Here is a 16,496-nt window from a genome sequence, read left to right on the forward strand (position 1 = left end):
TATTTTTAGGTAGATCAAAAAACATGGGTCACGTATTTTCACTTAACAGTGAAATCCATTCCCAAAGTTTATTCCCAAAAATCGGAGAAAACTTTGATCTTCGTGATTTGAACGGCTCAATCAGCGTGTCAAAAAATACGTGTCCAACTGTTTTTGACGTGCGGCAACATGTCACAAAACGAAGAAAATCGGTAAGGGTTATTTCGTTCTTGGGACTGCGAGTTACTGCTTACGTAATTGTCAGTAATATTTATTCGGTGAATAAGCGTCGATACCAATGACGCGTTAGAAACCAGTTGAACCTATTCACCCGGGTTGACATTGCGTGTTTTTCTACGGGTTCTATGAGCGTTGTGTAAAAAGCCTGTCAGTCGATTGATGGAACGGCTTATCCATATATCACGGACTCGTGAACGGACGGTTCAAAGAATAGTAAATCGAGAATATAAAAATGGGGAAAACGACTAGAAGTGGAGTGTAAAAAAGGAAAAGTAGAATTAATATTGACTGATCGTTAGACGGTAATCAAAGCTTCGTACATTGGGACGAACGACTGCAAACAGATTAACCTCGGTTGTACTCGGAGGCTATTCATCACGGGGTAATTGGTTCTGTCAGGCAGCATGGCTTTCTTCCCTCAACGCCGGGTTATAACAGCTTGCGGAAGGGAATGAAATGGGAAGACCAAAATGGGGAAAAAATGAAAAAAGAATGCGGAGAAATAAGCAGATTCGAAAGTGACGAATTGCGGATTTGCCGTCGGAGAAGGAAAAGGAGGAGGCGGAAATCTACTCTGCTTGGTGCACTGCAAACCAAGGTGTACAAGGTGCGAGGCACCGAACTACGGCACGCCACTTGGCGCTGCTTCGCAAGTTGATGTGTGTATTCAACCACCCACCGCGAGTCTAACCGTCACCTTTGAATGGTGCCTAATACCTGAGGGACATGAGAAGTGAAAAGAAGAGCAGAGGCGAGGAAAGAAGAGAAGCGAGGGCGGTGGCCATCCTCGAACCTCAAGCTGCACCTTTGAAGGATATTTTTCTCCAACACATAGCCTCGCCTCAGCTCTTGGGCATCGGTTATTGCTTTGATAACCAGGCCGCGTGTTCACCAGTTCACCCACACACGCCAGACACGTCCTGGAACCGTTTCAAAGCTTTTTCCTACAGCGCAAACGTTTCCCGTCGATTCCGTTTGATGTCGCGGACTCGGTACCTCGTCGTCTAGTCTGGGTGCCTGTTTATTCCAGAGTGAGGGAGTATGCAAATCGCCGACCGAGTTCTGCTCTGCGAACTCACGAGACCAGGTGCTCGGATCGCTTGCTTCTCTGTATTCACGAGGGAATTATGTTATCTGAAAACTCATCGATGACGCTAAGGATCAATTTAGAGCAGGCAGGGTCACAGAGGTCTATAAATAGGCAACGTTTATTTGGCGCCACCTCACTGTTGAACTTGATTCTGTTGGTACTATGCATGTATTCAGTTGTTGAGTTGATTACGAAAACGGTCTGTTAAAGGAATCATTACACAGAACTTCTGAGAAGATTATTGTTTGATCAAAGCTGACATTTCCACACCATCATCATCTTTGCCCATATCTCCATTTAGGCGTAATGGATATGGCGAGAAATGGATCAGTCGATATGTTTCAAGTGTCCAAACATAGCACATCTACTCTGATGGAATCTTAAACTCGAGGATGATGATATGGTCGGACAATATCAGTCAAAATGTGTCGATGCAGAAGAAAGAATTATTGACGAGTCACAGGTTCAGAAGCCGGGGAGCTGTATTTGAATTCAGTCAAGGTGAGTTTAATTAAGTTACCATCTTCCGTGGTATTGCAAAGGTAAAAATTGAACGATCGTTTCTCTTTGAAGTATCGCTCTACAATAGAACAATTTTTCTGCTCAATTCAGAAATTCACTTTCGGATAGCTTGACATTGACATCAAATTATTTTTTCGTACAGTGTACAATCTTGGCTTAACAGAAAAAACAAACGTGCTACCGCAGTTTAAATGCTTCGAAACGATTAGTAGCCTATCTTTTCGTTCGGAACCCAAGTGCTTCAATTTAGTTTTCAAGTCGCTCAAATTGAACTTGACTGACTTCAGTCAATAACAGTATTAGAACCTTTTCTGCAGTTTTCTTTTTCCAGTCTATTGCTTTTATGATTACACTGCACATCCTGATGGGCACAGTAATTTGACGAGAATTTTGGGAAAGGGAAAGAAGCCCACACAAATCTAAAGACAACTCACCGACTACACTGAGGTGGTAAGCCTGGCTGATCTTGGGCTCCGTCGAGACTTGACACTCGTAAACGCCGCTGTCTCGGATCTGGGGTGAACTGATCTTCAGGGTCCACTCGTCGCTACCGTCACTGTGGAGCGACTGAAACCGCTGGTCGTTCGTGTAGGTCAGAATGCCGACCGTCAGAATGTGCAGATCCCTTTTTCTGATCCACGAAACCTGGAAGAAAAATGACGATCGATGGATTCAACGTCAGCGTGATCAATCTATTACATGTATATTGGGGTGGTTCGAAAAAAGTTTTTGACTCTCTCTAACCCCGTCAAATGGTAGGGTTTTGAAGCAAAAAGAGCCTGCCAAAAGATGAGTTCTTTAGCTCCAGTCTCTTGGTTTGCGATCTTGATTTTTATCTCTCGTTCATTCGACACAGGGAAATTCCACTTTTTTTTAAAAGTTAAAATACTAGTGAATTGTTCAATGTGTTTTTAAATTTATGCTTGAAGCTGATTCTTCAAAATTTCCAAATCTGTATCAAAGCATAGTTCTCGTCGTTAGAACACACGTTACAATCACCTGGAAACTGCCAATTTTCTCTATTTCGATAAAAAATTTGAACTTATAAGAAAAAGTGAAATTTTCCAATTTTAACTGAATGGGTGATAAAAATTAAGCTAGCAACCTGTTGGACTTGAGCTAGAGAGCTCATTTTTTGGAGGGATCTTTTTTCTAACGAACACTAACACTTGAGAGGGTCAAAGTGAAAAAAGACTGTTATTTTTAACCATCCAAGTGAATATATTATTTTGTTTCTTTTCTTTCATCGATCTTTGGAAAACATTCTAATTTAGAATATCTACCAATTCGCTGGTAATTTGCAAGTGTCGACATTCCACGCTTTTAAAACACTGCATAAACCAGCGGAGTGAGTAACACAACCTCAATAATTGATGTATGCATAATGGCCTCTGGTAAGAAGCATATTCAGCACTGAATTTTTTTTTGCGTTTCAGCTACGGAGAAAAAAACGCCTTTCTGCAAGTCATATTTGAGTCACCGTATCTTCACAAAGAGCAGAACAAATCGTTTCAGCGGGTTCAGTGGCCTCGTTTTTTCAAATAGAAAGTGAAAAGATCTGTTTTGGAGGTTACGTTACCCGCTCCACTAGTTAAATCAGCTGTTCAAAAATCAGAAAAGGGTCGATTTATATTTGCAAATTTGAAATTATTTTTCAGATTGGCGAAAAGCAAAACAAATTAATTTATACTAGTTTTAAAACACTCGCTCGCTAAACCCCGCTCGGGGTCAAATGCCTAGTGTAACTGGTTTTGGTGTTCGTACGCTTGCTTACTCGTTGTCAGTGTTTTATTAGATGACATAGTTGTAGGGGAGACTCGGGCACGATGACTGCCCAAAAAATTCTGGTATTTGCTTCACAGTATACAGAACGAACACTGTCTTTGTGCATGTGACGCAAACCGAATCTGCCCGTAAGATTTTTTCTATATAATGCTACAAATCACGTTTACACATGCATGTAAGTATAACGTATCGAGATTTTATGATAATAAATTTCGTCAAAAAATACCACAAAACAATGAGCTAAGTGCTGACGGATTTGAAATACTACGCTCAGCAATTTTAGCTCTAATCGAACGACGTTATTTTCATGTATTCCTATGTATACAATGCCAACCACTCACCAATTGCAATTTGTTGATCCTGGTCGTTCGGTTTTTTTTCTGATTCAAAATGTTATCTGAAGCATGCATATTGGTTTGATGGTACAAAACATGACGTTTTCAATAATAAAATTTGTAAACTTGAAAATTAGTCAGGAAGGTTAAAAGTCATCAGGTCAAGGACCTGGACCGCCAGAACTACGGAGTGCTTGTCCTGGAAGTCAAGTTTCGCCAGAAAGCGTACCTGGAACGCAGAAACTACGCAGCGCTTTTCCTGGATGTCAAAAACCACCAGGTGGAGGACCTGGACAGCCAGAACTACGGAAAATTAGTCCTGAAGGTCAAAAGTCACCAATACAAGGACCTGGACAGCCAGAACTACGGAGCGCTTGTCCTGGAAGTTGAGTTTCACTAGGTAGCATAACTGGAGCACAGGAATCATGGAGCGCTTGTCCTGGAAGTTGAGTTCCTGCAGCCAGTGGACCTTGAGCGCAGAAACTACGGAGCGCTTGGCCCGGAAGTCAAGTTTCACCAGGTAACGTACCTGGAGCGCAGGAACCACGGAGCGCTTGTCCTGAAAGTTGATTTTCACCAGGTAGCGTACCTGGAGCGCAGAAACAATTCAGCGCTTGTCCCGGGAGTCAAGTTTCACCAGGTAACGTACCTGGAGCGCAGGAACCACGGAGCGCTTGTCCTGGAAGTCGAGTTGCATCAGGAAGCAGTCGTGGAGCGTAGGATTCAGGAGGTAGAGAACCCGATACTCGAAATCTGTGGAGTGCGATTCTCATACGTCCTTTCTACTGCGCGGTTGTTTCCAGACTGAGGAATTCGGCTAGCTGATTTTCGTCGTCGACGATTACTATAGATCGATGACGTCGAGAGAGAAAAAATTTTTCGTGACGTCACTTTCGGAACATCCGAACATCCAACTGTGGTTCCGAACTTTAATACAATGTATGATGTATGATTTCGTGAATAAGTTCTCGAGTTGCACATATCCTCGTGAAATGAATGCCTAACTACAATCCTACGTGTTTGCCTCGGGCCAATGGTTAGGAAGCCAACGAACCCGATTGGCGTAAACCTCGATCGACTGGCAAATTGTTTACAGACAGGCGGCGGGCGGTGCCTGGACTGGAATGCCAAAGTTGACACCGCTAACGCCAACACCTTGATGAATAAGTTGTCTCGATAGTCCGGACTTCAAGGTGCAAGTTGCCATTTGGCAGAGCTGCTTTCACGGGCCATCGAGTAGATCGTTCTAAATTAACCAAAACCCGGAATTCCGAACTTACGAGTCAATTCCCCTACATAAATTGCAGCTATATTCGACATTTTGCAAATTGATGTGCTTCGGCTTTGAACGTGGTGTGGCAACGTCAAACTGAGAAGGTGTACTGAAATCGATGCAAGCGTTGGAATTTCCATTCACACCAAATAATTGAACTTGATCTCCTCGCTCAGCATCCAACGATAAATACCAGTTGTTGCATGAATCCAAAGTCACTAGCATATCAGTGGGGTTGACATCAATAAATCGGAAAAATACAGTACCACCGTTTCTTGCAACGAGATTTACTGAGATCGTTGAAAAACTAACAAGTACGAATGTAACTTAAAAACTTGAATAATTCCTAGAGCTTATGCATTCGTGCTCGATCATTTTTCAGCTATTCCGCGAGTTTTCAACAACTGAAACGGCGATCCATTTATTATATATCACGATCGCATTGCCAAAGTGAACTATAAATTTTTCCCCAGCACGGATTCAGTCGAGTCGTAATGTCACCGTGAAAAATGCGACTGTTCGAACTAAAATAAAAACCAATCGTACATTTTTCATCCGAAAGTGACGTGAGAATGTTTCGTCGAATGGTTTCGTATTCATGTCGGTACAGTGTGTTACGTGCTCAGTCCCTCTTCGCACTCGCAACTCATTCTCCGTCCATCTTATCTAGAAGCCCCTTCACTTCATTAAACTAAACAATCTCTCGCACATCCTGTGCATACCTGACTATCTCCTCTCAACCCCAGAACCCTGATCACTCACTTTGCTTTGCGCACTCACCGACGCTTCTTTCTGCTCATCCCAAGTCACTTCATCTTCACCTCTCGACCCGCGCACTTCTCATCTACCTTAGAAACTGATCGCTTCGTCTGTATATTTTCGAACCAATCAATAAATATGAATTTCATGTTCTAATAATACCACGCATCTGTTCGACTGTATTGCTCGACTTCCCGGTTGCTATTAAGGATAAAAGCAAAGTTCAACCCCATCGCACTGTATTCCTTACCGCTCGGGAATAAACGACCCTAAAATCGTTGCAACTGTATACTACGATATCAATGGTGAAGCTTTTTTCCGCACTTTTTTTTCTATTATTTAAAATGGTAGAAGAACGAAGTTTCTCAATATTTTGCAACCCTCCGCGTCCCCAAATGAATAAAAATGAACGAATAAAAAAAGTTGGTGAAATTGATATCAATAGCCGTAAATTGCGAGGTCCCGGGATGACCGAGCCCTAAAATTCCGGACGGACATAATAAAACAAGTGTCGTGCAAACGTTTGAACATTTGTTTCCAGCCAGAGATGCGAATACTGCCGTCCAGCACGCAGACACGTTTTATATACACAGCAATTTTGGCATCGAGGGAGTCAGGCGTGTCTGAATGCAGCGGCGTAGATACAGTCGATATGTTTTGATTTATCATCGATGAAAATCAGGGATCAAGAGAAGGGTTCTGGGCGTCATTTGGATGATGCATGAAGCGGCAGATAATAGGCTGAGTCACCTAAATTATACACAACCACAAAGTTGTTATATATTGTACCAGGGACGGTTTTAATCTCGTCTGGTCGGAGCAGAGGGTCGTGATTCTAAAAAAAAAAAAAAAAAAAAAAAAAAAAAATAGAATAAAAAATGGCATAATGGAGTAAAAAATCCACTCGGCTAATGGGAAAGAAGAATTTGACGAAAGGGTAAATAACGGCCTGTTGATAATAGGAGAGTTAGTAGGTTTTGGTTTGTGGACATGAGCCAGCGGAGGGTTTGCACGGAGGCTCGGAGGCGTTACAAAGTTATTATTTCCACTCCTCGCAACTCGAATCTCCATTAACAAGAATCACGATCCTATAAAGTGCATGAAATCGACGAACGTCACGCAAAACGGACATCGCCATATCCTTTCACCGCGTAGAAATTCAACATCACAGAAAGAAAAGAAAAAAAAAAAAAAAGGACGGGCTAAAGAAATATTTGTCGCGATTGCCTTTTTTTAGCTATATATGTATATATGGGTCATTCCATGTCAAATCGACCAATAGTTGGAATCGACCCCCTTCGATTTGGCCGAATTTTGTTCAGGAGTTTTCTTTTATCCTATTACGAAGTTATGCCAAAGGAAAAAAATTTTTTAAATTTTTTTCAAAAGAAATGAAGAACTCAAAATTTCACAATTTTTCCTATTTTTAAACTTATATTTTAAATATCTTGAAAACTGTTGCAAATTAAGAAATGATCAATGGTTAATTTCAAAGAGGATACTTGGGGCTGTAAAAAAAAAAAATTCTCGAAAAAAATTTTGAAAAATCTCAAATTTGTGAAATTTTGAATTTTTAAAAGTTCTCAAAATTGACGCTCGACAATAAATTTTTGACTCAAATTTTTTTGTATACCATCTTGAACCAACCTTAAGAGATCCTGAAATTTTTGAAACTGTGTTTTTAGATTTTTCCATAATATGAATTTTTGAATTTTACTAAAAAAATTATTTTCTTGAAAAAATTTTTTTTTCATTTTCATCTCAAATGTGTTCAGTAAATCATGTTAGTTTGTAATTTTGAACAATCAAAATTTTATTTAGGGGCATAATGATGAGCAATAAGAACATTGATGATATTTTAGTAATGAAAATTGATTCCGATCGATTCCAACTATTGGTCGATTTGACATGGAATGACCCATATATGATTCAACTAGTTTTCATTTTATTCTTTATTTTTGTTTTTTGTGCTCGAATACGCTGTATACTCACGTAATTATACTTAAACTCTTTATAATTTAGCGCGCCCGATTGTTTCATCCAGATTTATACTCGTTGAAATTGTTTGAAGCAGATTTTTATACTTTTCAAACTATTCGAAAATCGAGTCTTATTTAATTTGGATTGAAATTTATATTTTGAACTTTGAGTTAAATCCGGAAAGAGTTGTACATTCGGCGAACTTTAATTTCGGCGAAATTTCGTTAATTGTTTCAAATCTTTTCGAATATATTTTTTATACTTGTACAGATCTTTGGTAGTGACTGACTCCAATATTCCACGTCCATCTTCGATGCTTGAATCTTAAAGAATAAAAAATTCAATACCGATCTCTTATACATCAGTTTCATCCTCAGACACCAATATAATTCGGAGTTACGACGAAGTGGATTCGATGAGTTTGAAAATGATCCATATTCGGATTGTTAGATCGATGGGGCAAAGAAACCCTTCTTAGCACAATCGACCTTTATTTCTTACAGATTCGATTAAATGAATGATCAAAATGTAGAAATGATGACACATGTATCTGCATTGAGAACAGAAACTCTTCAACCGAAATGAACAATTACTTGATTATCAGCAAACAAATATGTGATTCGATCAAGAATCATTACATACGTGATGCTAGTGTTGAGGGGACTGTTAATCAACTAATTACAAATTACGATTTGTAGTTTCAATTGGTAATTATGAAAACAAAATTAATTTGAAATTACAAAAGTCCACCCCAATATAGCGCGGAAATTTGTTATTACATGCGCCCAACACTTCTCGACGCGAATATGAAACGTTATTTGATTTCACAGGCCAATACACAGCATATTGTTCGAATCAGTTCGAATTCAATTGAACTCAACATAATCGTTAAATTCGAAACAAACCAAAATAATATTTTCCCTGCTGTTTCCTAAACTTGATTGGAGTAAGATGAAAAAAAAAAAATGAAGAAAAAAATAACAGGGATCAAACCTCACGCACCTTTTTTTTTTTTTTTTTGAAAACCGGGCTTCGCTATCAAATCATGGAGTTAGTCTATAATGTCTGAGTTGTCGGGGTACGACGAGAGTAATTTTCTAAAACCCGGTTCCGGCCCGAAAGAGACGTGTTTCCAACCTGCAGCGAAAGTGGGTGGGATTCGTTTGCTGGAAGAGCGGAGTTGGTATATTTATCGAAATCGACTTTCCTACATCGGCCGTGAGAGAGAGAGAGAGAGAGAAAGAGAGTGGAAAATGTGTACACGCAGCAGAGGGATCTCGAATGGCTATCGCGGACGGGGGTTTATACGGGCTGGTCGGAGGAGAGATTTGAAAAGTTTAAAAGTCAATAAAACGATTCCGCTGCCAAAGTAACGGCGACCGAACGATACTCGCGTACGTAGACGCGTAACTGCATCCGCTGCTCCGGCTATATACACGGAGAGTTCATCCCTTGGGATCAAAGTTATGGCTGTGCGTTACGTGTGTCTACCCTCATACTTTTCTGATACCGCGTCGCGAGAATATTTGGATAAATATTTAAAGACCGAGCTCATCCTTAACTGCGTAAGTACCCGCGCGATGATCAGAAATAGGTACACGCTATTTTTACTCACGTTTTTAAACTTTGATAATCGATTATGTAAGAAGGTGGTCTCTGTGTTTATAGCTTAGAGGATACACCGCTGGAGGGAGCTGCCATCCGATCGACTTCGCGAAAAATGCAGCCGAAGTGATGCGAGAGAAAGATGTTCATTAGGGTTACTCCGTTTGTCTCATTCCGCATTTGATTGGCTGAGATGAAAGGTGTCGAACAATCAGGTGTGGAGCGAGAGAGACAGATTGTGACAAACATAACCTCACTCCTTTTCACTCCTCCGCTACACGTTCCGTTTACGCGAAACTATCTACGGTAGTTCATGCTCTAAGGTTTATAAGGACCGAGCGCGAGTACAAGGAGCGCCTCGAGTGGCCAAATTTATCACCGTCGGTGGGACTTGCACTAACCTTGACGAGTCGTCTGGCGGTTATTCGTCATCATTTTTTCGAAACAACAAACCATTGTACGAAAAAAATGTCTTCTCTCGGTGTGAGCTGAGTGAACGTTAGTTGTTGCGCTGTAAGTTGTTTCAATAGTTTCAGAAATACCGAGTAAACCGTTATTTACTGTGTGACAGGGTGATTCAAAACGATTGGTTGATTTCGTGACGTGGCGTAGCCACGGAAGATTATGATTGGCTCAGTCATTGGCGTAGAGAGAGGAAAATGCCCGTCGGTTGGGAGAAATACGGTCGATTTGGCGCTGTCGTCAATTTGACGCACGGTCTCTTATTTGTCGTGACGGCTGCTTGTCATCAGACCCCGCAATTGCGTTTTTTACATATTAAAAAGATCATTTAGCTACTGCAAAGCTTGTACGCTATTTGGAATCTGAAAGTATCTGACTTTGATCTGTAAATACGCGTATCTTGCGTAAATATAAAACCCGATGTAATATAAAAACACTAGCATAGCGTTATATTTTAATTCCACACACCTAAATACCTGAGAAAAGCATTATTACTTAAGGGTGAAATGAAGGGTTATACTTGGCAGACCTGTGTTATCAATTTACCATCAACAGCCTGTGATTTTTTGTAAGGAAAAGAGAAAGGAAAGAAGCTTTGGTATTAAGTAATATACATAGAACATATGAAGTGGTACGACGATATAAAATTTTAAGTACAAGTTGTTTTTCCTCAAGATCGATAATACTCTGTGTAAGAAGAAGCTTATTTCTGCGGCAGACGCAAGATTCCAGCCTTGTTATCGAAATTCTTGACTTTTCCTTCACTTTTTCATGCTGTAAGGAATTTCATAAGTTTTCCCGGTTTTCCGATTTTTCCCTGTGCGTACGTACTCTGCACTGAGTTTTCGCATATTTTTCCCACAGATTGCCACGTTTACATAAAACTCAAAAAAAATAAATAAATAAATAATTCGTGAATTTGTCAACTACGGCGAAATAAATGCGGTTCTGATTGATAACCTAAATTATTGTCCTGACAACTTTTTTGTTGAATCAAATAACATTTACGTAACAAAATCTTCCGTTGTTAGGTATTTTTGAATCTCCGACTCCAAGCAAGACTCCAACCATCTCTGATATTCTCGTATTTATTTTTTTGCTCAGTGTGACGCCTTCGATTTTTCTTTGAAAATCAAGGAGCCTACTTTTTCTAAATAATCAAATACGTTTCTCCAAGTTTAGATACTTATTTTAAAAAAAAGTTTATAATTTTTCTTCCAAATCTTTTTCATTCGACTGCCAAGTCCTATCACTTTCAAATTTTACACTCGGTCGTGTTCGAATTCCCCGCAAAAGTTTGTCTGACGGATCGACGCACTCTTCTCTTCTCGACAAAGAAAGGCTTCGCGGATTCGGGTATCGGTTAAAAATGATAGTTGGTCAAACTCACCGCTCGATCACCGAGGTTCCTGACCCTGCAGTGAAGGTAGGCTGACTGTCCAACGGTGGTGGTGGTTTCCCTTCGGGTGGTGTTGTCGAAGTAGGGTTGGCTGAAGGGTGGCTGCTCCCAGTAGGAGGGCTGGTGGTGCTCGACGACGTTGCCCCCGTTTCCGTTTTTCGCGGCGCATTCTAAAACCGAGAAAATCCCACCAATCTGTTAGCAGAAACGACGCCGCATCTATTTCTTTGGTGATTTTCCGCGCTGGTCGGAGAGGCAAAGGAAGATAATAAAATTCGGAATGAGCGAGCAGGCTGACATTTTTCTTTATATCTTTTCCTTTTTTATCTCTATCCTCTACCCCCCCTTCCACCGTTTACTTGTCTTTTTTCCTTTTGTTTTTTTTTTTTTTTTTTCTCATTCACTTTTGCCCCTCTCGGCCCCCTCACCGTCCCGCAGAAATTAATAGCGCAGACGTTACCGAGCTCTTATACGCTTCTTAAGTAGCGAGGAGATGCCGAGGCTCGAGAAAGCGTCCGTCCCTCGGGAAGTGTTACTTAAAATTCCACCGTTCAGCAGTATGGGATGCCGAGTGGTGGAGAGGGCGGGGAGGGGGGGGGGGGGGGAGGGTCTGAGCGATGCCTGTAAATGTCTTCATTTCCTGTAAAAGTCCCCCTAATTCGGTTGGGCTCTGACGCCCAACGCGAAGAAAATTCTGCCGCTCAGGTAATAGACAGACACCTGAGGTGAAGCTGAAGTTAGGGATGTATATGATAAACTGTTAGAAATCGCGGGAAAAAATTTAATTTTTTTGTTTTTTTTTTTTATCCGCTACAAAGCCTATATTTTAGCTAAAGTCTAAGAGTTGCCTCGCTTGTTCATATTTAAAAAATATCTAAATAAGCGCTTGTTCAAGTTTCGTTCAACGGTAGCTTACAAAAAACAAATAAAAAAAAAAAATTAGGAGCAGCTGGATCTTGTTTGGATGTAACAGTTTGGATTATTAAATTGTGTTCAATACTGACGTAATATTTTTTTCACAGTAGAATAGTGAGAAACCAGATACTGAACAGCGTTACGATTTTCGTATCTGTTGTTTAAAATAGACCTAGGCTGATATTCCAAGGTCTAAGAATACAATGTTATTATTTTTGAAGCCACAAACCGTACAAACTGGAATGAGTATACCTTTTTGACAGTTCGTTTGTTGTCCTAGTCGGAAACGATGTACGACGAGTAAGATCTAAACAGTATTAAAACAATGAAGTGAGGAAACGAATGTTCGAAAAATGTCACTGAATTTAGTCTAGCTAGATCTGCATGTAACCGACAAGTAAAAATATCCCTGTCACATGGAGAAAAATTTAAGAACACGGATTTCAAATTGCAGGATTTCATTTTATTCAAAAGATCAAAAAAAAAAAAAAAATCGTTATTCTTCTACTTCTTTAAATTCATATGAAAAATATCGGTCAGAAAAATTCATATTGCTCGTCAAATCTGATGAAAAAAGGTTTATTCTTTTCGTAAATCAATTCTCCACAAATCTTCTCGGTTTGACTTTAAATTAACGATAAAGTTGTTCTTGCTGAGACGTAAGTTTGTTACGTATAAATTATATTGATTGTGCACATATGATTTTTTTTTCATCGACTGTCGTTCAGTAGGAGAAAAATTCTACGTCAGAAAATTTGTAGAGAATTTGTAAATAAAACAAGCGATTTATACCCTTTTTTTACTAACGAAAAATTGCAAGACAATGTGATTTCTTTAAAGTTATCAAAAACGAGGTTTTTACAGTTGAATTACGGTTTTCGCAAAATTTTCGGTCTGGATCACAGGGAACTCTTAATTAGACCTGGCTTGATTAACTTCAACTGTACTTTCACGCCATGTATTGTCATATATTTGCACTGATAAATATTGGGATTCAGGAAATCGAAAATTTCATTTACAATTGTAACATTATATTTAACAACTTTGATGCAATCACGTTACTGAAATCACCTCTCAAACAAAAAGATCGTGCGATTCGATCAATTTTTCCAAATTGGAGCTCATTTAATTCGTCAATTATTTGCATCAAGTCACCGTGACGTCAGGTTCGTTATAACGATGAACCATTTTCTTACAAAGCATATTATTCCATAATATTCAAGAAATAACAATAATTACACTGTAATTATGAGTCTTTTGATCGGTAAAGAAGATTAATAGAAAATATAATTCCAACAGTTTGTAAAGAACTGAGAGTTGACTGTGATTAATTAAAATCGAACGAACGCTGCATTCGTGTAGCATCGAAAAAGAAATCAGCATCCAACAGTGCGGATGTTCTAACGTGATGAATGAATCTTGGTTAAAATTCATGGGTTTCAAAGAACTTTCTACGTCAAGATATTTTCGTAATCAAAATCCGCTTGATTGACTCGAGGCAAGAATGTGAAATTTTTGTCTTGTCGTTTTTTCGTTTCTGGTGTTTTCAGCGAACCGTGAAAACCAATTTTAGGTCAATAAAATAAAAAAAGGGCCGAAACGTCAAGCAATTTGACAGTATTCGTTGACCTAAGACGCCAAAAACCTACTCTCACAGAATTTGGATAAGGTCGGGTAAAAACACTTCAATAACAGGCTAATATTGCACTCACAGAGCTGCGCCAGAATTGGCTCCTTGTTTTTCAATACGACGAAGCAGATTCCACGGTCTTGCTCTTTGAGCGATTGAGGGCGAGTACTTCGCTCTGAATATTCTTCGAGCGTGCATTAACTCAGGAATAAAAGAAAACTCAGAATCCCTACGGGATGCTGCACATGTCAAACGCGAACAGCTTCGATGCAGAGAGAATTCCTGTCGTTTTTCCAATACTTACATTTAGATTCCATCTGTGTTAACGTGGCTTTGTTTTTCATGTTTTTGTTTCCAATGTAGGGCACAGGGTTCGCTGCATCAGTAAACGTCAATTCGTGACTGATCTGTACATGTATACGGTCGTTCGTGGATTCAAGAAGAGGGTGAAATCGGTGAATATTGATGTCTGAATGACACCTCTTGTCGGGAGGAATTTGGAGTTCCGGAAATATCATGCCTTAGATCCTCATTTTAACAGTGAGATGTTTTGATTTATTAAGTTGACCGTAACAGAAAGTCCCAGAGTATATAATTTATGTTCAAACCATCTCCGCGTGATGTTTGGAGTTTTTAATAATAATAACCTAGCAACCGTCATCGACGTCTTGAGAAACTCTCTCACCACATTCGACGATGGATTCGCATACCCGTATAGATTTTGATCGAAACCAACGTGGCACGGTACTCAATTAGCTTCCACCTACGCGCATAAATGGGGAAAAGTATAGTTCGAAGTCCGTGCGCAAGTGTAGAACGGGGTGGAGATCGGTAATTGAGATACCGGTTCAACTCAGCATAATATGCTGCTGTTTGATTTCGGTTGGATAAATTCAGGGAAAGGAGATATAAGGGAGATTTGTTCAGGTAACTGTCGGTGATTACTTGACTAAGTCAAATATAACGGTCAAACATGCCAGAACGACCATTTTCATGCATAAAACAACTCAGCTTTATTTGAAAAATATATAGAAGCCATTTGTTCTCAGATTTCTGTTTCGGGTCACGCGGTGTCGTTCAAAGTAGCAAAAATCTTACTAAAATATTCGTGTAATATAATGCAAATTGAAATGTGAGATTTTCTAACAGCCAAACGATCCGTGCGCCTGATGCAGGCAACCGCGCAGTATCGCCACATTCTATTTTTCATCATTTTCCACATTTCCTAATATTCAGGTTATTTTTACAAATAACGTTTAAAATTTCGAATAGTCACGGTGGGATACGATGATCGACCTGAACACGAGCTGTATCTCTGATTGACTTGCTAAGGCGCACAAATCGTTACGCTGTTAGAAAAAATTACGGTACATTTTTGGTTAGGTAAACGTTTCGATATGCTGTGACAATGTCAGAAAATTGAACACCCAAGTGTGCATGCGACAAATTGATCGTCTGTTTAGATAGGCTGGCTAATTTTATTTAGATAGGCGACGACGCGAACTGTTAATATACGCAAGCTTCTCGAGGTTATGTTGACTGAGATAAAAATTCTTCACATTTCGGTTACCTCAAATTCCCAGCGCAACATAACCTCGGGGCGCCAACGAATTTTGATAGCTATAAACGTCTAGCCGCGTGAACTGAGTTGGCAATCCTGACAAGCAAACAAAAAAATAAAACTCGGCGGGAATCGGTTGAACCAATCAATGAAATCACGTGATTTGACGCCTGCGCATTTGGGTGTTTGGTTTCCCGAAACTCTCACCGATACGTGCCACAAAATTTTTCTTCCTCAGTATTTCGTATTTGCATAAAAAAAAAAAAAAACACTCGATTCCTTTTTCTTTGCGAAACCCCATAACGACATAACTGTATTGAAATACGTATCATCGTTCTGATAATTTGGCGAAAATTTCGCAAAACTAATTGCTTGTAAGATGAAGTGTCCGGCAAGCGCAGCTGCACAAGTGGGAGAAACGATTAGCGTTTGAGGAAGGGGGATGTGTTTTCAGTTGAATGCACATCGCATCGCGTCGACGAGGCCGAAAGTGTCGGAAAAGCTTGCCTGGGTCAAAAAGCTCGCGGCGAAGAGCGGCGAGCGGTGGGGGGGAGGGGGGGGGGAGGTTGCGGCGTTTGCTAATGACGTCAGGGCAAGACTGCTAGGTATACCTATACGGTTTCCGTTTGATGGATGCGTGTGCGAGGGGGCGTTCCTCCCCCTCTCCCCCGTTCCGTGCTTTTCCCCCCCCTTCTCGCTGTATCCACCTTTCGGTTTTCGGAGGGTTCTTCCGCCCCGCAGGAGAGTGTGGTTTGCCGGGGTATTTTTTTTTTTTCTCGCTTTATAAATTTTCCTTCTCTCTCTCATTTTTTTTCTCCTACTTTCTTTCCCTGTTTTTTTTTTTTTTTTAGTTTTTTTTAGTTTTTTTTTTCATTGTATTTGTTTTCTCTACCGCCCCCCTCTTCTACTACGGTTAACTCCCTCGCAACATTTCATTACTCATTCGCAACCGAGCCGCTCG

At 40.1% G+C, this 16,496-nt stretch overlaps 1 protein-coding gene across 7 annotated transcripts in view; it reads right to left on the reverse strand.

Annotated features, from left to right (window-relative positions):
- LOC107223203 (limbic system-associated membrane protein) overlaps window positions 1–16,496 on the reverse strand; it is a 216,212-nt gene that overhangs the window by 18,555 nt on the left and 181,161 nt on the right. For all 7 annotated transcript variants that reach the window (XM_046734358.1, XM_046734361.1, XM_046734360.1 and 4 more), the window contains 2 exons: window positions 11,421–11,599; window positions 2,266–2,476 (listed from right to left, as the gene is read on the reverse strand). In XM_046734358.1, coding sequence (XP_046590314.1) covers window positions 2,266–2,476; window positions 11,421–11,599 — 390 coding nt within the window. The remainder of the gene's footprint in view (window positions 1–2,265; window positions 2,477–11,420; window positions 11,600–16,496) is intronic.

The sequence above is a fragment of the Neodiprion lecontei genome, chromosome 3 (genome assembly GCF_021901455.1).
Source record: "Neodiprion lecontei isolate iyNeoLeco1 chromosome 3, iyNeoLeco1.1, whole genome shotgun sequence".
Lineage (NCBI taxonomy): Eukaryota > Metazoa > Arthropoda > Insecta > Hymenoptera > Diprionidae > Neodiprion > Neodiprion lecontei.